The sequence below is a fragment of the Vespa crabro genome, chromosome 20 (genome assembly GCF_910589235.1).
Source record: "Vespa crabro chromosome 20, iyVesCrab1.2, whole genome shotgun sequence".
In the NCBI taxonomy this organism is placed as follows: Eukaryota; Metazoa; Arthropoda; class Insecta; order Hymenoptera; family Vespidae; genus Vespa; species Vespa crabro.
This window is the reverse complement of record NC_060974.1, coordinates 3,441,503-3,469,002: the sequence shown is the minus strand read 5'-3', so window position 1 is coordinate 3,469,002 and position 27,500 is coordinate 3,441,503. Positions and strand designations below refer to the sequence as shown.

The window sequence follows — 27,500 nt, the reverse complement described above, 5'->3', positions numbered from 1 at the left end:
TCCAACCTTATTCATTTCTCGTAACATAGTATGTATATATATATATATATATATATATATATTTATTCTTTTTGCAGCGATTTTTCAAAGGACTTCGGTGTCGAGAGGTCAACTGAGGATCCAGGGTGTCGCGACTTGCCTTTACCTCTGCATGGATTCCTGCGGTCTGCTTTATGGCTCGGTAAGTGAAGTCAAGTCCATTGAAAAAGTTGCTCTTTAACTTGGCGACAAGAAAAATTCTTTCCGATTATGGTCTGTTCCACCAACAGTCAACTATTTATCAACATTCCACATGAGGGAAAATCGTTTGCCACGCGACATGTATCTCTTTCTCCGTCTATCCACTTTTCTTACTTTCTATCTATCTCTCTCTCTCTCTCCCTCTCTCTTTCTCTTCTCTGTTTATCTCTTCGTATGGTCTTTTTTCTTTTTCCTTTGGTTTTCTTATTTTCCCTTTTATCCAACCATATCCAGATATATGTGTACTTTGTTGTTGTCGTTTCGAAAAAAAAAAGAAAAAAAGAAAAAAAAAAATCTTACATACATAGTACTGAAAGAATTACACGGTTAACCTTAAACTCTTTGGATGAATGGAGTTGTCCCCAAGATCTATTACCGTAATTCCAATGTGATATACCTCATTTCTGTCTGCTGTTGTTATTGACTGCTGTTTTGAAAAGTGAAAAAGAAAGAAAGAAAGAGAAAGAAAAAAAAAAAAAGAAAAGAAAATTTTTAAGTTACCCACTCATAAACACGCGCACACGCGCGTCCTCCCTTCTCCCCTCTCCCGGCAGAGAGAAAAAAAAAAAACAAGAAAAAAAAATAAAAGAAAAAGAAAAAAGAAACATGATTATACCGACTTACGTTTCCACCTTATATACTTAAGTGTTGACAACCAACAAAGTGTTGTTGATTTGCTTTCAATATGGGAATATGATGAGTGACGACTAAAGTCCTATTTTTATTTCTTCCTTTTCTTTCTCTCTCCCTCCCTCCCTCTCTCTCTCTCTCTCTCTCTCTCTCTCTCTCTCTCTCTTTCTCTCTCTCTTTCTTTCGTTTTCTTTTCTTGTTTCTTTCTTTCTTTCTTTCTTTCTTTCTTTCTTTCTTTCTTTCTTCATCTTACTTTCGTTTCTTTAAACTTCTTTACAATCCGAGAATGAAATTTCAATTACAATATAGAACGAATTACCATAATGTATATATATGTATACATATTTTTCTGTTTTTGTATAATATATATATATATATATATATATATATATATATATATATATATATATATATATATGTAATAAATTATCCGATCGTGTACGATCGTACGAGTAATAATACTTAAACGATATAATAATAATGAAAAAAATATGATAGATTCGTGATAACTCGACGAATCAATTTTATTAAATAATTTAATTAAATAATAACTTTAATACGTAGAAATGAAAGAAAATAAGGATTGAAGTTTTGATCGATGGCATTTATGGATGTTCCTTTTTTTTTCTCTCTCTCTCCCCTTCCCCCAAGCCCTCCCATCCACCATGCCATCCAATCTTTTAAATAGTCGCAAAAATTTATCATACAGTACGCTTGAGTATTATTTTTCTCGTTTTTTTTTTTTTAAAAATACGACGAAAGGAAAAAATATATTTTACATTTGTTAAGCCGCAAAATTATATTTCAAAGAACATATTCGAAGATAAAAGAGTATATATATATATATATATATCTCTCTCTGTCTCTCTCTCTCTCTCTTTCTCATTCTCTATCTTCTTTTTTCTTAACTCACTCGTTCACTCACTCACTGGATAGAGTTGTAAAGTGGGTATACAAGTTCAATGGTGTAAGGATCGTCTTCTCTTCTTTTATGGAAAAGAAGAAGACGGAATGTATTGGATCAGCATGTTTAGTTTCTCTTCGTTCAATCCCACCCCACCTCAACCCCACCTCAGCCCACACTATCCTACCCTACGTCGCAGTATTCTAACTCTACCTTCACCCCTTTTCTCCATTCCTCAACTCTTCCCTTTGACTCCCCTTATATCCAATGTGACTCGTTATACCCTCCCTCTCCCCACATCCCTGTATCCACCTTCGAAAACCCATCGAACCTACTACGCATTTGAAACTCTCTCCCTGGTATCTTTGGTCTCTGTCCTCTGTCCTCCTCCATCTACTTCTCCTCCACCTCCACCTTCTTCTCCTCCTTCTCTCCTCCTCCTCCTCCTCCTCTTCTTCTTCTTCTTCTTCTTTCTCTTTTTTTCTTCCTAAACCAACTCTTCTTCGCTTCCTTTATGGTATTCGAAGGAACTTGGTTACTTTTTTCGGTACGACTGCTCCATTATTCATACAATTAAGCATCCTTCGCCTCAAATATCGCGATTCCGGCTCCTTCGTACAACCCTATATATATATACATATATATATATATATATATATATATATATATATATATATATATATGTATGAATGTGTATATATGTATTCGTAAATATATATACGTATGTATGTATGTATGTTCTATCTCTGTCTCTCTCTCTCTCTCTCTCTCTCTCTCACTCTCTGTCTGTCTGTCTGTTTTTCTCTTTCTCTCTTTTGATCTTAAAAAAGATTCGATCGAGCCCCATCAATAAAATCCGAATATCTACCGGTGTCGATATTTATGAACGACTAATGTGGAAGACAATCATTCGATGATCGATAGAATTGATCAATAAAAAAGCAACTTCGTATATATATATATATGTATATATATACACATATATATGTGTGTATGTATGTGTATGTTTGTATATATAAATTATATTATGAGAAAAATTTGTAATATTATTTATATTATATTTATATATATATACATATAACTATAATGATATAAATAATACTATAAATTGTTTACATGGTGTAATTAATTTTTTCAAACGTACAATTATTATTATTATTATCATTATTATTATTTATTATTGTTAAAGAGTAATTAATTCTTTCATTATAAACAAATATATATATGTATGTATATATATATATGTATGTATAATGAAGTAATTAACCCTGACATCAATTGATAAGTATTTGATAATAAAGAATTTGAAATTGAGTTAGATGATACCTAACAAGTCTAATGATATGATCTTTTAAAAGAGAGATGGCAGGCGGTTTGAAGGTGTTAAAAGATATCGATTCATCTCCCTTTCATCGAGATCTGTCAAGAGTCGAATGATGACTTGTCTCGTTTGATATTTATCTCCTTTAAAAATACACACACACACACACACATGCACGTATATATATTTACATAAATATATATATAATTATAAAAAAAAAATTATATATATATATATATATATATATATAGTTATATATAGTATAAATATATTAATTACATTAAAGCTAAATAACTATATCATATTATTTATAATAATAAAGTTATTTATAATAACTTTATTAATTTCATATAAATAATTAAATTAGTATTTTATATGATCTATAATTAATCCTAACAAAATGACAATTGTCAAGTATTGAATCAATAATTGAAAAAGAACAATGGAGGAGAAAGAAAAATAATTCATAATTTTCAAATATATAATAAAATAACGTATGAATGATTAATATTATACACGACAAAATGATATCAAAGGTTGTTTCTTAAATAAATAAATAATTTATTTATACATGTATATACACACATACATACATACATACATATATATATATATACATATGTAAGTACGTATGTACATAAGAATTATGTATACCCATATACTCTATGTATAATATCATAATTGCCTTATTATATTACAGAATATAGTAATTATAAATCATATGTCATAAACGATATGTTCCTAATAAATTTTATTATTAATTCGAAGATATGGAAAGATAATACGCAAAAATAAAATAAATAAATAAATAAATAAATAAATAAATAATACGTATCAAAACATTAACCTCTATAACGAGACTTCATAGAAAATTATTATTATTATTGTTATCATTATCATTATCATTATTATTATTTGACGATAAATTATAAATAAACATTTGATCAGATTCCTTTTCTTTTTCTCTTTGCGTTTTGAAAACCTTCATCGTGTTAATAGGCGATACAGAGTGACAGAGACATATATATATATATAGAGAGAGAGATATATATATATATATATAGAGAGAGAGAGAGAGAGAGAGAGAGATAGAGAGAGAATGAAATAAACAAACAAAAAGAAAAAGATAGATAAACGATAATAAAAGAAGAATATAAAAATTAAAAAAGTGTATGATAGTTGGGGTTGCCCGAGACTTAGATGAGTTGATAGGGAAGAGATGAGGTGGTCAAGTGGTAATTGGGGGAATGGGGTGGAAAGATATGATGTGTATGGGAGAGAGATAAGAGGAAGAGAAGGTGAGGTAAAGAGAGTGAGAGAGAGAGAGAGAGAGACAGAGAGAGGAGGAAAATAATATGGAATGCGAAGAACTCGGCGGTCGATCGGTTTACAAGACTCGATAGGTACTATCATACATATGTATTTATGTATATATACATATTTAAAGATATATATATATATATATATATATATATATATATATAGAGAGAGAGAGAGAGAGAGAGAGAGAGACATGTAGCGAGAAAGCGAACAGTCTGATTATCCGCCTTACGATAGATGCAAATGGAGCACTTACACTCGAACGGAAGTCCTCCGGTTAGGTATTACGTTATATCGAGAATAGATCCGAAGGTCGTTCGAATGCCATGAGCGTCGTCCCTCCGGCGACATATATATACATACATATATGTGTGTGTGTGTGTGTGTATGTATATTTATATACTCTTTATCTCTATTTCTATCTCTGTCACTCTGTCTCTGCTTGTTCTTGTCAATATGTGTGTGTCCATATGTGTGTGCCATTCTTTTTTTTTTTTTTTTTTTTTTTCTTTACTTTTTTTTGCTCTTTTCATATCCCCATAAACCGGGTGGACCATAATAGTCCATCCTACTTCTTCTCTCCTTTTTCTTACTTTACTTTCTTCTCTTCGTTCTTAACAGGTTCGAACTAAAAGATGTAAATAAATATATATATATATATATATATATGTGTATGTGTGTATGTATATATGTATATACTTGATGACATGATCCTATTTCATGGTATTGGTCGTAACGCGTGCCTGATCGATCTATCGATTGATCGATCGATCGAGCGAACGAGCGAGCTAACGAACGATCATCGTTCATAACCAATCCGATCGATATTTAAGGATCATAGCGATCTCGATCTCCAATGATTTTTAAATAATCTATTATTAATGGATAAGTTTCGAAAGGGAAAGAAAAAGGATAAAAAGAAAGAGAAGAAAAAGGATAGAGGAAAAAAATGTTTAATCGCATTATAACTTTCCATATCGTTTACTTCTTTTTATGTATATAAATATATATATATATATATATATATATATATATATATATATATTCTTATATATTCGATAAACGGGATTATTTCTTGCGCCGTACGTTTTATTTGTTTCTACTTTTGTTGTTTTTTCCTTTTTGTTTATCTTTTCTTTTTTTTTTTCTTTATTTTTTTTTTTATTTTTTTTTTTTTTTTTTTTTTTATTATTATTTATCCGAACACGATTATAAATTTCAAACGAGTTACAAGTGGCTTAAGCTAGTTTCCTTTATATACGAGTTTCTCTCTGAAAGAGAGAGAAAGAGAGAGAGAGAGAGAGAGAAAAAGAGTGTGAAAAAGAGAGAGAGAGAGGTAGAGAGAGAATTAATTGAAAGTTAGCATCGATGCGCGTGGGCTTAGCAGATAAAGTTGATTAAGTCGTAGTAAGCGATCTTGAAATCTTATTACGATAGAAATTTGTTGTGCTCGTGTTATAATAATACAGACCTGCTTCAACTCATAGACTCGTACTCACCTATACATGTATATATATATATATATGTATATATGTGTGTATAGGAGGAGTGATGGTGGGAGGAGGAGAGGAGGGAGAGTGACGTGTTCATTGGAATTTAACTAGACGTGATTTCAAAATTCGTCCTAGTTCTTTTTTTTTTTTTCGGGCTTATATTAATCTTTAGTAGGACAAAGTTAACTAGTGCTACTACTATTATTATTGTTGTTATTAATATTATTATTATTATTATTATTATTATTATTATTATTAAGTATTACCGCTGTTACGTTATCGCAAAGTTTGTTGATATGTGTGAGCGTTCTCGATTTGTAAAAAACGGGAGGAAAAAAAAAGCAAAGGAAAAAAGAAAAACTGATTAATAAATAAATATCGAAAGAAAGGGATTTCGTACTGATCGTTTATTTCTTTATTATTGATTATTTTTTTTTTCCCCCCGTTTGATTTGTACGAATTAAATGGGAAAGGTAAAGAAAAGGAGCAAAAAGGGAAGAAATAAGAAACGTTAATTTTTTTTTCCTTTTAATCAGAACAAATAATCCAGTAAATAATCATCATCGATGGATCATCGAAAAAGAAAAAGTAAAGAAAAGAGAAAAGAGGGAAAAAAAAAGAATAAAATAATAAAAAAAAAAAAAAGAAAAAAAGAAAGAAAGAAAGAAAAAGATCTCCAAGGAGAAAGGGGAGAAAAAAAAAAAGGAAAAGAAAAGGAAGGAAGAAAGAAAAATCATTTGGAATCAATTCGAAACGAGAGATGTTAATAAAGTGTTCGAATTCCGGGATCCAATTGGACTTTCAGCTAAAACGTTTTCGTTCTAAAGAAGATCTCATTGGTCAGCTTAAAAATAAACAGAGAGCAACAACCAACAAACCAAGAGTCTACACTCTTGCGTCCTCTTGTTAGCTGTGTTACGTTCACGTAAATCAGTTTCCATGGAAGCTCACCCGAAAAAGAAACGGGAATCCGTTGGTGCCTGGTCGGTCTCGTACCAAAAGATAAGATCTCATATCTTCTATCTCTCGTTCTCTCATACACACATATACATACGTACTAATACTCTCTTTCAAAAAGGACAGAAAGAGACAGTAAGTCTCCTCTTTCCTCGTCAATGACTTTTCGCCAAAGGAAAGGAATGGAAAGGAAATGAGCGCGCGTTGGACCGGCTAATTATCTTAAATACTTAATTTGTACTCGGGTAGGAAAAGGATTCGAAAAAGAGATTTCTTTTACTCAGCCTCGGCCTCCCCTCCCACCCCCCGCCCCCACCTCATCCTACCAAATGATTTTAAATCTTTCTCTCTCTCTCTCTGTCTCTCTGTCTCTCTGTCTCTTTCGTTCGTTCGTTCTGTCTCTCTCTTTTTTTTTTTTTTCTTTTTACTCTCTCGGCTTCATCAAAGAACGATCGCCCGGGATAGTTAGTTAAGTTGAATTTGAAATCGCATTGGTTTCGATATAACCGGTATAAAGCCTTAAACGGGACCAATCGGATTAGATAAAATGTCCCTCGCGCGTCCTTTTAATTACACCCTACATAAGTACGAGGATTTATTCATGCGAGTAATTTTTTTTTTCCGACTTCCCGTTTGCTTATTTCTTTCTTTCTTTCTTTCTTTCTTTCTTTCTTTCTTTCTTGCTTAATCTCCTTTATCTTCTTAATTTTCTTTTCTTTTCTTTTCATTTTTTGATTATTCCTTTTTGTTCCTTTTCTTTTTGTTTTTTTTTTTTTTTTTTTTTTTTTTTCAAAAGCCCACATAAAACTTATATCCTCCGTGACGACATATCAACTGTGACGACGATTATCCTTTCGATATTCTTCGAGAAAATGATAAACGCAAGAAAATAAAATATTAATGTATTATTATATGTGTGAGATGAGAATCACTGTATACGTCAAATTCTCTGTTATCTTCTAAAAAAAAAAAAATTATGTGTATATATATATATATGTGTGTGTGTGTATGTGTAAATAAAAAAAATTAACGTATGAAGTAAAAAGAATTGATTCGGACGATGAGTCGAGGAAATTTGAAAGTTTTTCAACCACTGCATTTGATACTTGAGAACCACTGCGACTGTTCGAATGCTATCCCTATCTCCTCAGAATAAAACAAAATAAAAAAAAAATATATATATATATACACATATACATATCTACATAAATACATACGTACATACATATATATATATATATATATATGCATACGAATAAAAAATAATATATAAAATAATATAAAAAGTATATAAAGTAATTAAAAAAAAAAAAAATAAAAAAAGAGAAAGGGAAAGAAAAAGGTTAAAGGATTCTCAGTCAAGGATTCGATCGCCTTTTGTCCTTAAAACGTGAGAATCGTTGTATCCGTCAAATTCTATAGATTTGATAGAAAAATTTGAATACCATTAAATCTAATATCCCTTTAGATAACCTTGAAACGATCGTGTTAATTCGCATGTCACACAAGTGTCTTTAATGGTCTTTCTTCTTTCATTCATCTTTTGTTTTTTTTTACCTCAAGAAAAAGAAGAAAGATAACATACATAAATATATATATATACATATACATATACATATACATATACATATACATATACATATACATATATATAGAAAGAGAAAGTGAAAGTCGAAGAAGTGGAACTCTAAGGATGGTCAAACAACATGAGCAGTTAAATCCACCCACTCGATCGATAAATAGACCTGGTTACTACAGTGTCCCTTGATGATCCGTGATTTCCTTGAGACCCCAGAGTGCCCTGGAGTTTATCGCGAGAAGGAAGTAGACGTATATAAATTAAAGAACTTGGAGATAGGGAAACGTTGTTTAACAAGGTTAGTCCCCGGCACTGATCGGACGAATGAACGAACGAACGAACGAACGAACGAACGAACGAACGAACGAATGAACGAACGAACGAACGAAGAAACTTTTAACCATGCTCAAAGACGACAACGACTACGACACCCAACAACTTTCCAACGATTCTCCATGTTTGTATTTATATATGTATGTGTATATATAGGTATCCAATAAAAGGAGATGCCTCGAATAAATATCAAAGGAAACGCGATAAAGCTTCGGACGACTAACTCGAGCGACGTAGAACGTGCGATAATCACTGCGGTGAGAACATAACAAAAAAAAGGAAAAAAAGAAAAAAAAAGAAAAAAGAGAAAAGATTATCAGGGGGAGAGTGAGAGAGGAGGAGGAGGAGGAGGAGGAGGAGGAGTCGAGAGGGGGATGGAAGAGAAGGGGGTTGTAGAAGGGATTGGACAATGGTCATCGAAAGGTGGGGACGATGGGGGTCAAACGGGCAGATGAAAGAGAGAGGGGGGGGGGGAAAGGGGATGGGAGAAAGCTTTATATCGTTTTCTAACTTTTGCGAATTAGCTGAACACATTAAAGACAATCTTTTTCTTCTTTTTCTTTTTCTTTTTCTTTTCCTTTCATTCATTATCGTTTTCACCCTTTCTTCCTTTTTATTTATTCGTGATCCTTCCTCAGACCTCGGACAAAGGTGTATCTCTCTTTCTTGTCGTTAATTTATCGAAAGCTATCGATCGCATCGCTAAAAAATCTTTTCTCGATTGTAAATTATTCGTTCGCGTACGTGTACGAAGCGTTGCGAACGAAGATAAGGAAAGGATAAAAAAAAAAAAGAAGCGGGAAAGAAAAAGGGAAAAAGAAAAATAATTAGAGCCTAAAAGAAAAGAGAGATAGATAGATAGATAGACAGAGAGAGAGAGAGAGAGAGAGAGAGAGAGAGAGAGAGTGGTAATTGATTTACAAAAAAGAAACTCACCCTAAGAAACTTTGCTTGTCTATTCGACACCGTCATATTTAAAACGTCACTGTCTAACATGTTTAGGTACATGCGTATACACCTACACATTGTGTATATACATATATATACACATAGATAATTACGAGTATGTATATGTAACAAGTCAATGGATTTTTTTTCGTTTCCCCCTTTTATCTGACGATCCATGTCCTTGATGACAAGTGTATTTTTCGAAAGTACAATACAATGGCCATAAAAAAAAAAAAGAAGAAGAAAATAAAAGAAAAAGAAGAAGAAGAAGAAGCTAAAAAGGGGCAAAGTGAAAAAAGGGGGTTGACGGGGTGAAGGGGAGGTGCCCCACGACCAAGAGATAACTTCATTTTCGAGTTATAGGGTTGAGGAAAAGTTTGAGGAAAGGGAAAACAACCAAAAAAAAAAAAGAAAAAAAAAAAACAGAAAACAGAAAAAAGAAAGCCAAGGGAGAGAAAGGAAGAAAAAAGAAAAAATAGAAAGAAAGGATGGCCGTTAAATCTGAAATGGGTGGGTGCTCGAGAGGAGAGGAGAAGGAGAAAGAGGGAAGGAAGAGGAAAGGGTTCAGGTTAAGGCTCAACGATTCAATGACGCGTCAAACAACAGCGGGGGGTTGTTTTCCATAGTTTTCGGCTGACTTTCAAGTTTAATTGGCTCTCTCTCTCTCTCTCTCTCTCTCTCTCTCTATCTCTATCTCTATCTCTATCTCTATCTCTATCTCTCTATCTCTCTATCTCTATCTCTTTCTATCTCTGTCTCTATCTCTCTTCTTTTATCATTTCCAAGGTGTCACATAAATATTAGAATTTTTTCGTTCGACTAGTTCCCATTGAATCTCTTACTTCCCCTAATCCCTACTTCACTCGTCCTCACTCCCTCCCCTCCCCCCCACCCACTCTCCTCTCTCACTCTTATTTCCACTTCATTCCAGTTGAATCTTCTTCTCTGAAAAGAGAGACCAGATCGGATACTGTGAATGTAGAGACACAGAGAGAGAGAGAGAAAGAGAGAGAGAGACAGAAAGAGAGAGAGAGACAGAAAGAGAGAGAGAGACAGAAAGAGAGAGAGAGAGAGAGAGAGAGAGAAAGAGACCGATCGATGGATCTCCGTGTCTCGTTTCCGTACAAGACCATGTGTGAATATCCCATGGGGGTAATAACTCGCCAATGGAAAATCGTTGTCCCTGCTCGCTTTTCTAGACTTTTTACTACTTTGACAGAAAAAAGAAAAAAAACGAAAGAGAGAGAGAGAGAAAGAGAGAGAGAAATGAGAACATGAAAAGAAAAAAATTAGAAGCAAAAGAAAAAAAAATGAAAGAAATAAGAGGAATGGAAGATAGGGGAGGAAGAAAAAAATGAAAAACCTTCCCGCGAACGGAAATAGAGGTAGGAGGTACATCAAATGGGAGGGATCGCATTTTTGAAGTAATACGAGACCACCATAAGAAGCGCCCTAGGAGCTAATCTGTCGATCGATCTTTTTTGTTTAACTGTCGGTCTATTTCTCGAAACAGGACTTTTATTATTTCCTTTTTTTTTTCCCCCTCGTTTCTTTCTCTCTCCCTCTCTCTCTCTCTCTCTGTCTCTCTTTCTCTCTCTCTTTCGAAAATTCAACCACCAAAGCACCGATTAAATTAATTCCCAATTAGGATCTTTCTGTTTCGACGAAATATTTGCATTTTTTTTTATCTTTTTGTTTTTTCTCTTTCTTTGTTTCTTTCATTCTTTCTTTCTTTTTCTTTCTTGTTCTTCTTCACTCGGCTTATTTTATAAACGTCTTTGACTACGAGCTATTCCAAGCTTTGAAACGTTTCGATGTCGATGATCGCTTTGGGACATACAACATGGTACAATAGTGTGAACGAAGAAAACATTTCGCAGGGCGCGTATACGCGTCGGCGCGTCGCACGAGCGGTCCTTCCTACGGGCGCATATATGCGCCCGCCCCAATCAAACGATCTTAATTATCGAATGATATATCCGGTCTACTGTCGACCGAAGAACTCGACGAAAGATTAATATTAATATTCGTCCATCATTGTCTATTCTCACTAAAGGGTTAGTGGAGATCAAAGTGAAGATGGGTGGGAGGAGGAGGGATGCTGGTGGACAAAGGGATATTGTTGATTGAATATATGTCGTGAAGAAAAACGTACGACCAGAATGAAAAGCTTTTTTTTTCCCCCTTTTTCTTTCCCCTTTCTTTCTTTCTTTTTTTTTTTTCCACGTAGAAAATTCATTTCATGGGTAAAAGATCTATGTGCGTTTTCCCTGTGTCGGTATATAAGTAGCAACGTTTTTTCCATCGACACGATTAACATCATAGTTGATCCCTGCGATACATGCCGACGAGGTGATAGGTGGGGGCGAGGTGGGGGTTTTGCCAGGGAGGTAGCAGTTAAGAGAAGGGAAGGAAAAAAAGAGAAAAAAAGAAATACTGGTTCTTTTTTTTTTTTTTTGTTTTTGTTTTTTTCCCCTCTTTTTTTTAAATGTACATCATCTAGGAACTTAATGGCCGATCCAAAGAAGAAGAAGAAGAAGAAGAGAAAAGATAAAGAAAATTATCTCTATATTCGAAATTGAATTAAACAAGAGTTCGATTGATGATGTACAAACAGAAAATGCTCCTGAGATGAGTTCGATTCACTGAAACAAAAGAGAAAGAGAGACAGAAAAAAAAAAATATATATATATATATATATATATATCTGTGTGTACGTGTGTGTAGTTAAAAAAAAGGGAGAGAGAGAGAGAGAGAAAACAGGCGCGGTGAATAAGACAACAACAAGAATTTGTGACTGGCTCGTGGCTGTGGAGTGGGCGTTGAAGGAATGCCCACTAAATAATTTCAAAAGAGTCTGATGTCTCTACGTGGTCAACTGGCCGATGCCATAACTCGAAACCTTCATGGGGGTTCTCAAATGATCTTTTTCTCTCTCTCTCTCTCTCTCTCTCTCTTTTTCTCTAACTCTGTCTCTTTTACATCGGCCAACCAACTATGCACACAGTCGTAAAGTATAATACCGTTTTTATAATCGTATTATTCGAACAGTTCCATCGTGATCGATAAACCATAGGATTACAATGGATCTAAACGAGCCTACCTTCGATTATTCCTCTTACATGAGATTATGAATTCGTTGATAAATCGATTTGAAGCTATTCTCGATCGACCAAGCGATCTAAAAAAATAAAAAAAAAAAGAAATATATATATATATATATATATATATATAAATGTATGTATGATAAATAAAACAGGATTTAAAGAAGCACCACTGAAGGTAGCAAACGATATACATGTATATGTATGTATGCTTCTATGTATATGTATATATATAATATATATATATATATATATATATGTATGTATTCTTGTATGAAAGACGCTGACATCGTATTTTCGCTTGGTTTACGAGTGCGGTACCTTTTCTCGACGTCAGGAAGAAAGTAAAATACATACAGGACAGTACAGGCCAAGACAGGACAGGACAGATATGCCCGACGTTTGGGTATATCATCCCGAAAATCCTCTTTTGGTGTTAACATATAACTCGAACAATTCTATGTATATCATCTCGTAAACTTTCAACCCTTAAAAAAGAATATATGTCAGTAAATATTTTAACACCTTTCTTTTTTTTTTTTTTTTTTTTTCAACGAACGAACCCAAAAGGTTAATATTGGATCATATAATATATAATATATACCTAGAATTTGATTTTTTTTTTTATTTCATTCTTCCTTTCTTTTTTTTCTTTTCTTTTCATTTCTTCTTCTTCCTCCTCTTGATTCCTATAACAGATAAATATATATATATATATATATATTTATGTAGTATATAATATCTTAACTGTTTACAGGTAGAGATACATACATGTATTCAGTATCTATAGATCACATAACCTTTCGATCATCCATTATCATCGACTCGCGCCTATCCGAGAAATTCCACGGATTTTAAACTTTCGATCCTAATCGCGTTTAATGGCGAAGATAATAAATCGATTTACCAAATCAAATCCAATGATTTACGATTATTGCTCTGGCGCGTGTATGGTAGTATGTGTTCCTCTATATAATCCCGCTTCTAAAGCAAGCCTATAAGCTATTAATTTGCTAATTCGATTAGTTCTCTTCTCTCTCTCCCTCTCTCTCTCTCTGTCTGTCTCTCTGTCTTTTTATCTATCTAATAGCCGGCGGTTTGTCGGTAACCTCTATCGGCACTGAACGATTAGGCACCCGTAAATCCTTTAAATTTCCGTGTCATTTCATTTGCCAATGACCGATCGTATATCTCTAATTTGCTTCTCATTTATATACGTATACATACATACATATATATACATACATATATATATATATATATATATATATATATATATATATGCATATGAGCTGAGGAATGAGGAGCGAAGTTGCTAACGTGTTGCTTTCTTATTTTTTTTTTCTTCTTCTTTTTTTCTTTTATTTCTTACATTCTCCCCTCCCCCCCTACCACTATTATTTCTTATTCTAACTCTTACTCTTATTCTTCATAGTCAAGATAATATTCATTCGTATAATTCGTTTAATGAGAAAACCAACCAACCAACCCAACGAACCAACCTGATTAGAACTTACAAACAAAATTCTTTCAACTCTTCTACTACTTTATAATAATCATAAAAATTAACAACAATAACGACAATAATAATAACAACAACAACAACAACAAGAACAGCCAGAGAGATTTTAATTCATTCGTTATTCCATACCTTCCCTTCTAATTATTACCATAGACTTGATTATATGCCTCGTTAATAGCGTGAGAATAGAACGGCCACACGATTAAATATGAAAAGAATTTGATCCTATCCTAGAATATATACGTACATATAAGTCTACCGTAGGTATATATATACATATATACATATATACATATATATATATATATATATATATATATATTGTTCTTTCTTCAATTATATACATTGAAATCGTTCCCTCCAATATACAGTTAGATTTTCCCTCCTTCGATATCTGAAAGTTTCGTAATTCGATTCGATAAATTTATATGCCTACTGTAGCTACTTACAAGGAAGAAAAAAAGAGAGAGAGAAAAAAGAAAGAAAGAAAAGGAAAGAAGAAAAAAAAAAAGAGTAATTAGGACCATAAAATCGTCGTCGTAAATTATCATTTACAATATGTCCAACTAATTTCTCTTTCTCTCTCTCTCTCTTTCTCTCTATGTTTCGGCATAAAAAGAAAAAAAAAAAAAAAAAAGGAGAGAAAAGAAAGAGAGAGAAAAAAAGAAAGAGAAAAAACAATTATTTATTTTTTCATAGGATCAACCTCGTCTAAATCGAGATTACTGGAATCATTAAATCCAAGAACTCTTGGAAATTATTGTTGTAGTTAAATTGATTAAATATTTCCATTGGTATATATCCATGTTAGTTAAAGTATTAAGAGAAACTTTATTACTATTTGCTGCAAAGTTTACCGTGATATCAACTATAGCGTGACTATAACTTATGTAAGAATCGAGTTAATAGTTGGTAATAGGTTGCCGACAGTCAGGGTTGCGAAGGATCATTTAAAAAGGGTCATCGATGTTAAAGAGAACTCGGATGATGACCGAGGCATAGTGAGAGAATGGTGATGGACTTTTGAGGATTCCATTGAAAGGGATGCAAGTGGGGAAAGAGGTAATAACTAGAATTATGACACACAAAGAATGTTTAAGAAAGAGAGAGAGAGAGAGAGAGAGAGAGAAAGAGAATTGGTTGTGACTTTGACCTCTCTCAGAAATCGCGATTCCTTTTAACAAGCCTAAGTGTAACAGCAAGGGAGATCTTGGAATACGATGTAGTTCCTAGTTTTCTTTTAAACGGTGTTCCTGTTTTCTACAATCGTTTTGTTTTCTTATGTTTCTGTCCGTTTTGTTTTATGTTTTTTTCTGTTTTTGAACAACAAAGAGGAAGAGAGAAAGAGAGAGAGAGAGTGAGAGAGACTCATTAGGAAGTTAATGTCGGGTGTCGACGTTTTAACCTCTTAAGGGTAAGGTTTGTGACGTTTCTCTCGTTGCAATAAATAGCAACACGTAACCGTTCATGCTTGCACTCTTGCAAGCATGTCAACTCAGACGAATCGTTTCTAAACGGAGAATCCGGACCGACATTATATTCGCTCGTATCTTTTTATTACCCTTGGGGTCTAAATGGTTTAACGTCAAAAGCTTGCCGCAAACAAGACCATCACCAACGTTTGCCATTTAGACATTTATTATAGGATTGACAATACTCATCATAAAATATCACGGCATTTAGAACAATATTTTCAATAGTTTTCATTGTGAAAGCATTTTTTTTTTTTTTTTACATTTTCAAATTATTATCCCGATTGTTTAACAACTCGAATATTTTTTAAGAGATATACAATATCGAATTTATTACGTATAAACTGGTTTATTACGACATGGAACAAATACCAGAATGTACAACGGCAAATTTATTACATACGTACATACATATGTGAACTATTATTGGACCTACATATATATATATATATATATATATATATATACATATATATAGAATTGACACTTAGTATTCAGCTTGCATGGTAGAAACGTGAATGATTTCAACGAATCACAATTACTCAAATAACTTCGCCCCGTAACATTTCTCTGGTAAAAAGTAAATATTAACACCCGGTAGTTGTAAACATTCAACATATCATTCGCAATGGTCATTTATATAGTAATCTTATATCGTGACATATTCCACCATTGAAAACGTACAAAAACGACGTGTACATATGTATTTACGTATACTCGTATATACAGAGTGGGAACAAAAGTTCCTTGATGTTTGTAGTTTTACAATCTCCAAAGGAAAATAAAAAAGGAACAGAGTAGAAAAGAAAAAAGAAAAAAAAACAAACGAACGAACGAATCGTCTGAAAAATTTTACGAAAGAATGAAAAAGTGCAATATCGGATTTTTAAAAATCATATAAGAAACATTTTTGAGTCCCGAGATCATACTATTATATATATATATATATATATATATATATATATATATATATATATATATACACTAATAAACAAATACGACAATATAATATATTTAGCATATAAGATACAAAAAGAAAGAGAGAGAGAGAGAGAGAAATCAACAAATTTCACGGATCATTTAATCCGATAAGTACTTTCAAAACTTCATATATGCCTATGGCATATACCATTAATATTTTGCCACGGTAATGTTAACACGTGATGGTTTTATTCGTTTGCTCGTTGAAAAAGATCAAAAGACTATTCGAAATAAGAAAAGAGAAGAGAAGCATATCGAACGAACGCGTTCCGTTCAACAGGAAATACACTTTGAAAGGAAACGCGCCAAGTCCTCAACAGATACATATATATATATTTGTGTGTCGTATATATATATATATATATATATATATAAAAATATGTATATATACATTACATACATATAATTCCTTAGGTCCGCGGACACATTCATCTCCCTAACCCGTAGACGACAAGACAAACTGGTATGGCGATGCCTTCATTTCAACATTCCCATAAATTAGAAGTAGGAAAAACAGGGAAGTTTGTTTTGATTTCTCGGCATCGTTCTTAACCGTCAGAACCGGAACGAATTTCTCTTTGGCATTGATTCACGGATCCTCACGCAAAAATCTCCCGCCGCTTTTAATCGTTTCCTTTCATTTTATATTAATTCACCTTTAATTGGCTCGGGTGTGTGTCGTCTCGTCACAAAATGAATTTCCCTTAAAGAAATCCATCGACCTTCCGTCAATCATTATTTTATCCTTAAGTAAAAATTCTAATCGAATTGTAGGAAAGGAAGGATGTATCGAGGTGAGGTTAGATGAAGTTAGGTGAGGTTAAGCGAAGTTAGGTGAGGTTAAATGAAATGTCCATTTTCAAAGATACAACCTCCTTCTCCTCTTCCTTCCTCCGTTTCCCATCCACCTACAATCAGTCCTAGAGAGAGAAGATTTACTGAGAAAAAGAGGAAACGGTGATGACGCTCGCTAAGATATTTGGTTTCTTCGACGCGTTCAAATTAAAAATTTAATAATTCATTCGAGTTCGTGGAATGAAACGAAGGTCCGTTGTTGCTTTCTCATGATGAAAGAAAGAAAAAGAAAGATATAAAGCAGTTGCATCGGCAGCAACAGGCGACAGCGTAGTGTAACGGCAACGCAATAGCAACGGCAGCAGCAGTAGCAACAGCAACGACAACCAACAACGACAACAACAACAACAACAAAAGTAAAAGCAATCTTCCCTGGAATTCATCCGTCTAAGCGAAGTTGTCCTATCCGCGTAAGGTAAAACGCATAATCCTCTGCACGTAGGTAATCCTTTCCTATCTAAGATCAAGAGGCGTCTCGTAGATCTTCCGTGTCTCTATGGGTAGTAGTAGTAGCCTTTCGCGTAAACGAGTGACGTGCGTGCGTGTACGCGGGAGTCAACTTCTCTCTCTCACGCACAGCAAACACACACATACACACACACAGTCTGTCTCTCTCTCTCTCTCACTCACTCTTTCTCTCTCTCTCTTTCTCTCTCTCTTTATATCTCTATCTCTCTCTTTTTTCTTTCTCTGACAAACCAGATTCAATCTAGTATAGTAGTACCTACTTATGTGTTTATCCCTGGCGCATTTAACGTTCGATTCAAAGAAATTTCGCATTATAAGTACGCTTTACGTTTACCTGTACGGTATACCTGGATATATACCTGGACGTTTACCTGAACGTATACCTTAGACGTATTAAAGTTTACTATCTAAGACCTCTAACCAAGATAAAAATCTAAAAAGATTTTCTTATGATCGCGAAAAGAAACTTTTACTACTCCATTTTACCACCCCTCTTATCGTTCTTCCCATCATATTCTACCCTAATCTACTCCATCCACCCCATCCAACCATCATTCGTATCTTTGTATCATTTTCTTTATACCAGTTACGAATTCTTCAGAGGAATGACCATAAATATTAGATTTAGTTGTTTGTGTTGGATTGCATTGCGTTGCATTGCGTTGCATTACATTGTACGTGTCTCGCATCCTATCGGAAAGAAGTCAAACGAAAAAACAAGGAAATGAAGAGAGATAAAGAGTGAGTGAGAAAGAGAGAAAGAGAGAGAGAGAGAGAGAGAGAGAGAGAGAGAGAGAGAATGAGAGCAGGAATTTCAACTTCGCAACTTCTTCTACTTTTTTTCTTTTTGCTTTTTTTTTTTTTTTTTATCTCTAAAATGGTCTACGTCCACTCTTATTTTACACACTTGTATTCTTTCTCCTTATCGAAATTTCCTTTCAACGAAAGAAGCTCAAGAATCCTCTTGAGAATCTTCTTGAAACATATCTCTCTCTCTCAAAAAAAAAAAAAAAGAAAAAAAAAAAGAAGAAAAAAAATAAACGAACAGCAAAAGAAACATAATAAAGAGAAAAAAGAAAAAAAAAAAAGAGAAAAATTAAAAACCCTCGCTACAATTCTTTACATGTAAAACATTTAAATATACAAATATTAATACAGTAGTAGTTTGTAAATTTGGGATTAATGGTAACCCAAGCTATGTAGATAGTGATAATGATATTAGTATAGTATAGGCACGTGCTATAACTTTACTCTCATCGATGACATTATGTTTCTCCGTAGTCAGCAATCGGCAATCCACTTTATCCCTCTACCTCCTTCATCTTCTCATGATTCTAATAAATCCGTCATCGAAGAGGACACGCATAAATTTTCTCATCCTCGGTACCGTCACGCGTTTTACGCTCGCTCGTGCGCAACTCTCTCTCTCTCTCTCTCTCTCTCTCTCTCTCTCTCTCTCTCTCTCTTTCTTGCACTCTCTTGAGCTCTCTTGCGCATTCGTTCTCTTGCGCTTTCAAGTTGATCCGTTCTGATTAACCACAGCAATAAGGAAGAAGTAACGTTTGAAGTTCTTTCTCTCTTTCTCTCTCTCTCTCTCTCTCTCTCTCTCTATGTATATATATATATGTGTGTGTGACTCTTACGTTTCTTCGATGTGTCCGACTTTTCTCTCTCTCTCTCTCTCTCTCTCTCTCTCTCTCTCTCTCTCTCTCTCTCTCTCTCTCTCTCTCTCTTTCTTTCTCTTTGTATACGTCTATCTCGTTGCCTGTCGGTTTCTATATATAACTGTAGAGATTCTAGTCGTCTGAGTCAGTAAGTAAGAGACAAACGATTCGACAAACAGGCCGACACACCAGCAGTAGCATATAATTACATCACGAAACGAGAGAGAGTGAACCTACAACTTCTTCTTCTTCTTCTTCTTCTTTCTTTCTTTCTTTCTTTTTTTTTTCTTTCTTTCTATCTTTCTTTCTTCTCAATTCTCTGGTGTTAAAGATCTAGGTCTTAGAAAGAGGAGCGAAACGTTCTCGATCGGTGGTTCTTTCAAAGAGAAAGAGAAAGAGAAAGAGAGAGAGAGGGAGGGAGAAAGAGAGAGAGAGAGAGAGATTATTTTAACTTAAGCATCAGGTCCACACATATACACGCATGAACGTACACCGATATATATATATATATATATATATATATATATATATATATAAAAAAGAAAAGGTGGTCTTATTACGAAAGCCATTAAAAGACCACTACCGTTCGATCTTGTTCAAAGAAAGATTTTTCTTATCGATCGATCGATCGATCAATCAATCACTCGATCTTTTTTCTTCCTCTTCTTATTCTTCTTCTTCTTCTTCTTCCCACCTTTATCCTTTTTTATATTGGACATAAAACGTTAGAAATTGTAACATAATTTTACCCTTTAAAATCTAACGACGAGTTTTCTTCTTACACAAGAAGACATGGTATATATATATATATATATATATATATATATCTTTATCTCTCTATCTTTCTACTATTCTTCTTCTTCGTCTTCTTCTTCTTCTTCTGCTTCATCTTTTTTTCTCTTCCCGTTTGTAAGGTCGGAAGGAAGGAAAAGTAACGGGTTGGACGCGAACACAATGTTTCTAATGACCCTTCATTATCATGCCGGTATCGCAAATTATAGTTTCAAGTATAAAGAGAGAAAGAAAGAAAAAGAAAGAGAGAGAGAGAGAGAGAGAGATGTAAAACACGCTTGTGGCTAGAACCTTGGCAAGGTAAGCCAGTAATTGCACAATGTGATATTAGATATCACGTTGAACTTATTTCGCGTGCTAACATAAGAGCATCGAGCCAACGTCGTTCGTTCCACCAGACTACCTAATTTTATTCTAAATACTCTCCTTCTCTCTCTCTCTCTTTATCTCGTCTCGTCCAATTTCACATGACGCGCGCGCGCGCGCATGCACTAACTCACTCACTCATTCGCTCGTTCGTTCGCTCGCTCGCTCGCTCGCTCGCTCATTCACTCACGCAAAATTGTCTACTTTTTTATCGTGGAATACAGAATTTTAATATTTCACATGGAAGATATCAACCTGATTAGAGTTCTGCGTGTATGTGTGAGTGTACATGCTTTTACGATCATTTGCATATGAGTCGTCGTAAAAAGTAAAGAAAACTTCTTGTTTCATAAATTAAGATGATCATTATTGGCCAATCGTAGGTACCTAGCATCGTTAAGTGCTATCGAAGTGGCCGGTAGGGTTGGGTTGATTTAACATGTAAATGCTTTTGACGAGGAAAAGTTTCAATTTAAATTTACCCTTATACCCCTCCCCTATCCCAGTCCCTGTTCCTGTCTTTTACCTCTCCCTTCTCTCCCTCCTCGATTACCATCGCCTACCCCCTTCCCCTCCCACATATCCCTTCAATCGCGTATTTAAACTTCGTTTGAATAGCAGGTATCTGACGTATAGATGGTAGAACGACTACATTATGCCGGAAGGTAGAGTTATGTAAGGAAAAAAAGAAGGATAATGAAGAAAAAATATTGCAAGAAAATAATAGAAAAGAAAAAACAAAGAGATTGAGAAAAAAAGAAAAGAACAAAAACAAAAATGTATAATCCTTTATGGGATAAGGTAAAACGATAAAAATCCTTTAACGCATTCTGATGTTTTTACAGAGAGAGTATACGGAGGACTGCGTGTTCAACGAGACGTTGGAACAGCACAACTACAACACGTACAGCTCGGTAAGATGGTCGACCGGGAAAAAGACACTTTACCTTGGATTAAATCGTCGTGGACAACCTAGAAGGGTACAAGCTAAAGGTCATACACTTGGAAGATTGTCGGCATACGCTAGGGTGTTAACGCAAGTGGCACCGCCCGATCGAGTTGAGGCCCTACATAGGAGAATGTCAGGCGCCGAGCACAATGTACGCCATCGACACGGTAGCCATTCTCATCGGCAGCAACATCGGCATCACCAACAGGAACAACAACAACAACAACAACAACAACACCATCAGAGTGAACTTAGTCAACAGCAACAGCAACAGCAACAGCAGCAGCATCATCAACACCAACAGCAGAATCAGCAACATCAACAGCAACAGCAACAACAACAGCAACAACAGCTGCAAACGATCTGTCCCAATCTTCCGGCCCAAGAGAAGGACGGTAGGGATAGGTTTAGATGTCGCAAACGTAAAAAACGAAAGAAGAGAAAACGTCGGTGCAGACCCGGGGAGAAAGTCGGTCCGCAGTGTCAATTGCCGGAAGAAAGGGACCCATCGTCCGTATCCGGGATAACATTGAACTCGGAGACTTCCTCTCCTGAATCTAAAAAATTGTGCGAGGGTGCTGCCGGCGAGGAAGCATGTAGAAGAGAGGTATTATCCTCTACATCGAAAAAGAAAAAATCCCGGATAGGAGATGGGACCTTGTTGGAGGTACATACGGAAGATACGTCTACGAGAGGGAATACCATGACTACAATGATCACCACCGAGGCGACCTTGACGACAGAGGACGACGTGACGTTGGATGTGCCAACGGTAGCATCTAGCAACGGCAATGGCAACGGCAACGGCAACGGCAATGGCAACAACAGCAACTCCACCAACAGCAACGCCACCCACGAGGAGAAGGATGAGGGGGAGGACGAGGATGAGGAGGATGAGGAAGAGGAGGTGGAGCTCCTAACCACGACTAGGAGCATCGGTAAGAACCTTGAAAAAGCAACCTCAAAAAAGACAAACGTCGCCGGCACCATTAGTCAAAGTAAAAAGCCTGATTTGCTGGACGGTAAGAAGAGGAAGATGAAGAAAAGGAAGAAAAAAAAGAAGAAGGGAAAGAGGGGTCCAGGTTGGCCGAGGAGGAGGAACCCGTTAGCCAGGAAGAAGTCCGAGAGCGTGAAGCGGACGGACGAGGAGGAGGCGACAGGGGCAGCGGAGGATGCGGAGGAGGATGCCGGGGAAGGGGAGGAGGGGGGAGGAGGAGGGGAGGAGGAGGAGATAGGAGAGGAGGAAGAGGAGATGGAGGAGGAGGAGGAGCAGGAGCAGGAGGAGGAGGCGATGGAGGAGAAGAGGAAGAGGAAGAAGAAGAAGAAGAAGTTTGCGAAGGAGGAGAGAAGGGGGGGAGAAGAGATTGCGGAGGGACTGGAGGAAAGGAGAGACTTAAAGAAGAAGAGGAGGAAGGAGGAAAGGGAAAGGATGGAGGAGGCGGCGAAGGAGGTGGACGTGGAGGAGGAGGAGGAGGAGAGGAAGAAGAAGAAGAAGAAGAAGAAGGTGGAAAAGGTGGAGGATATGAAGGATATAGTCGGCAGGATCAGCGAGCCAGTCGCGGAAATACCATTTGCATCAACGACGACCTCCTCGCTCTCCTTATCATCCTATTCCTCAGCCTTGTCCTCGAACCGTTCCTCTTACTTCGACGTTGGTGGTTCACGTGGCTCGTCCCAAAGACGAAAGAAGACACCGAAGATGACGAACTCACGAACGACGTTGGCGTCGCCGTCGTCGTCGCCGTTGGTGCCGGCGTCGGCGTTGACGTTGCCGAAGAGGAGGAAAGCCGCGTCGTTCTCCTCCTCTTCTTCTCAGAAACAATTGCGTCATGGCGTACGACGAAACGCCGGCGGTACATTATTGTCCTTCTCGTCGCCGAGGAATCCAAGAAAGTTAAAGGGATTTATTACCTCGTCAGATTCGCGTCGCTCTACGGCGATCCTTAATTCGAACGAGAGGAGAGAGGAGAATACCAATCGAGATTCGTCCAAGGACGTCGTCTTCGACTCGTTAACAACGTCGTCATCGCCATTGCCATTGCCATCGTCGTCGCCATCGTCGTCGCCATCGTCGTCGTCGTCGTCATCGTCGTCGTCATCCTCATCGTCGTCGTCCTTGTCGACGATGACGACGACGACGATGACGACGACTACGAGGACGAGGACGACGGCCATGACGACGACGACGACGGCAATGATGACCGAAACGATGACGACGGCGAACGCACTGACGACGACTATGATGACTAAGACTATGACCAAAACGATAACCACTAAGACGATAGTTCCTGATACAAGTCGTCCCGAAGTATCGAGTTTTCCTCCCTTCCTTAAGAGGAACTCTTCCTCCTTGTTTAATACGTCTACCTCCACCTCCAACTCTCCTCCCTCTTCCACCTCCTCCGCCCCCTCCTCCTCCTCTTTCTCATCCTGTGTCGACTCAAGCGAGACGAGCAACTCCTCGCCTCTTGCTACCTTTTTGGAGTCCACCAGCACGATAAAGAAAAAGACGACGACGAAGAATAAGAAGAAGACGAACGAAGGGGAGGAGAGGAAGGAGAACGAAGAGAAGGATGACGGCGATGGCGAAGACGAAGACGAAGAATCATCGAGCGAGAGAAGTACGAAAAAGACCGAGCGTTTACTCGGCATCGAGAGACTGGCCATGTAATGGGGTGAAAAAAGAAAAAAAAGAAAGAAAAAAATGAAAAAAAAAAAATGAAAAAAAAAGAAAAAAAACCAGAAAAGTGAAAAGAAAAGAAAAAAAAAGGAAAAAAAAAGGATAAAAGTAAACAAAAAACAAAAAACAAAAAAAAAGGACGAAAAAAGATACAAACAAAAAAAAATACAAACGAGCGAAAAAATGAAAGAAAAGAAGAAGGAGATGGTGCGAAGGAGAGAGAGAGAGAAAGACAGAGAGAGAGAGAGAGAGAGAGAAAGAGAGAGAAAGACAGAGAGAAAGACAGAGAGAGAGAATGATGATGATGATGATGATAATAATAATAATAATAATAATAATAATAATAATAATAATAATAATAATAAAATAATAATTATTATAATTATAATAATAGTAATAATGATAATGATAATGATAATGATAATGAGATAATGATAATGATAATGATGATAAAAATAAAACTAGAAAGAAAGAAAAAAGAAATGACGTAACTATGCCCTTCCGTGGTCTTTCAGATTTAAAAGACACGCAACGTGTGCATGTACATATATTAGGATCCGCATATCTTTTTTCGATTTACTTCCGGTTTTGAACTTTGAACTTTGTTACATGATCCCATTAACGTTCGAAGGCAAGAGGGGACGTTTCTCTCTCTCTCTCTCTCTCTCTATATATATATATCTCACTCTCTCACTCTTTCACTCTATCTATCTCTATCTCTATATGTCCGTCTCTCTCTCTTTCTCCTTCCCTATCTTTTTATCTCGAAATTATCCTCAAATCCTCTTCCTCTTTCTCTCTCTCTCTCTATCTATCTATCTCTATCTTTCTCTCTCTCTCTCTCTCTATCTATCTATCTCTATCTTTCTCTCTCTCTCTCTCTCTCTCTCTCTCTCTCTCTCTCTCTCTCTCTTTCTATCTCTATCTCTATCCTACACTTTAGATTTTGTCGTTGAAACGTAACACCTATTTCTATGTAAAAGCGGCATGCCATTTACCAAGATAACAGGAAAATATACACGTTTCACTGTAAACGGCGCCATTCGAAAGATACCACGGCGAATTTAAATGCATGATCAAAGCTGGAATATTATCTTCCTTGAGTTTATATCGTATACTCGATACGCTCATCTATACACCTTTATATCTCTCTGTATATGTGTATCTTTGTCCTCTGTGTGTACGTGTGTGCACGCGCGCGTGCATGCACCTGTGTGTCTGTGTGTGTGTGTGTGTGTGTTTCGTACGTACGTATTTGTATAAAAACGTATATTTAAGAATCATTAACGAATCATTAAACCCCCTCATCAGTTATTGCTTTATTTTCATGATTCATAAATTTAACGCCTACTCGCTAAACACCGTCTCGAGTTAATTCGAGTCTCGATCAATGTACACACTTAAGCGCCACATGTTTATTCCGATGTTTCAAATGAATGGATTTCGTTGAGTCCATTTACAACGGATTTTCGTTTGACACGCACAACACACACGGACACAAAATCCACCCTACCCATACACATACACATACATATACATATACTCATACACACTAACACTCATACACCTCTTACCTCACCCTACGTATCCCTTTGCCACGATTCGTTTCACTCTTGAGAACTGGAAGGGGCAACCTCTTTCTTTTTTTTTCTTCTTCTTCTCCTTCTTTCCTCATCATCGTCACTTCTTTTCATCGTCTCCTTCTTCTTTTTCTCTCTTTTTCTTTTCTCTTTCTTCTCTTTTCTTTTTTTTTTTTTTTTTTTTGATTCTTCTTTTCCTCACTTCTTTTTTTCAATGTTTTAAACGAAACTCGTCCTATTTAGAGCGATAAGTATAAATAATATCGATAGGATTATTTAGCATATTAATTTTGCAAGAGGTATCAATGATACAAATACGAGAGAGAGAGAGAGAGAGAAAACGAAATATCTAATGAACAAAAGAAAAGGGATGGAAGATAAAACGATCGTAATATTGTTCGTCGTATGTCTCCATTTCTGAAATTCTTCTCGTACGTTGAAAAGAAAAAGAAAAAGAAAAAGAAACAAAAAAAATCAAAGAAAAAAAAAGTAATGTATGTACGTATGTATGCATGTATGTATGTATGTATGTATGTATGTATGCATGTATGTATGTATGTATGTATGAATGCATGTTTATATGGCATCCGCCATGTTTCCTTGAAATATAATAAATGCATGTACATAATTCTAAAATACGTGAGAAGAAAACACGTCGTGTGTTCTTTATCGTGAATAATATTATCCTCGATAAATTAATAAAAAAAAAAAAAAAAAAGAAAAAAAATAACTAATTAAATCTAAATAGGAGAATGAAATAATAATATTTCGATAAATCGGCCATATTGGAAACGATCGTCTGCTATTTACGAAATACACTGTGAAGAACGCTCGTCGTGTGTTCTCCATAAAAATAAAAAAGAAAAAAAAAATTAATAAAATTATCCTCGGCGAATTAATATAAAATTTAATAATTAAATACAAAATATATATGCAAAAAAGAATTATAATATTTCGATGACATTTCGATCGGCCATGTTTGAGATTGGCCATCTTTCTTTTCATTTTTCTTTTTTTCGTAAATGATTATGTATATTAATAAATTAGTATAATATTAAAAAAAATGACGAACGAGAATATCGTTAAAACATTTTTGAAAATATTTCTAAGAGATGAACGCAAATAAATATAAATATAAGAGAAAGAAAAAGAAAAAGAGAGAGAGAAAAAAAGTGGGAGAGGTAGTAAGAGAATGATCGTCGTTTGGATATATCTTGCGGATATCCTCGATGTATTTTTCGAAAACTATAAATTTATCTAAGACGTTTGTTAAATGAATTTCTCAAATGCTATCATGGTGGTAGCCACTTAGAAGTAGACGTCGAAATAAAAATAGAAAAAA

The 27,500-nt window shown here is 35.5% G+C and overlaps 1 protein-coding gene and 1 long non-coding RNA gene across 2 annotated transcripts in view; one reads left to right on the top strand and one right to left on the bottom strand.

Moving 5' to 3' along the window:
• LOC124431029 (general transcriptional corepressor trfA-like) overlaps positions 1-24,655 on the top strand; it is a gene marked incomplete at its 5' end in the record, with an annotated part of 105,939 nt that extends 81,284 nt beyond the window's left edge. The window contains 2 exons of the mRNA XM_046978389.1: positions 78-181; positions 21,795-24,655. Of these exons, the coding sequence (XP_046834345.1) occupies positions 78-181; positions 21,795-24,569 (2,879 nt within the window). The remainder of the gene's footprint in view (positions 1-77; positions 182-21,794) is intronic.
• Positions 12,439-13,479, bottom strand: LOC124431239. Its single transcript, XR_006943947.1, has 3 exons — positions 13,434-13,479; positions 13,187-13,317; positions 12,439-12,906 (listed from the first exon to the last, which is right to left on the bottom strand). It is a non-coding gene; the product is annotated as an uncharacterized LOC124431239 (long non-coding RNA).
• Positions 24,656-27,500: the final 2,845 nt, after the last annotated feature.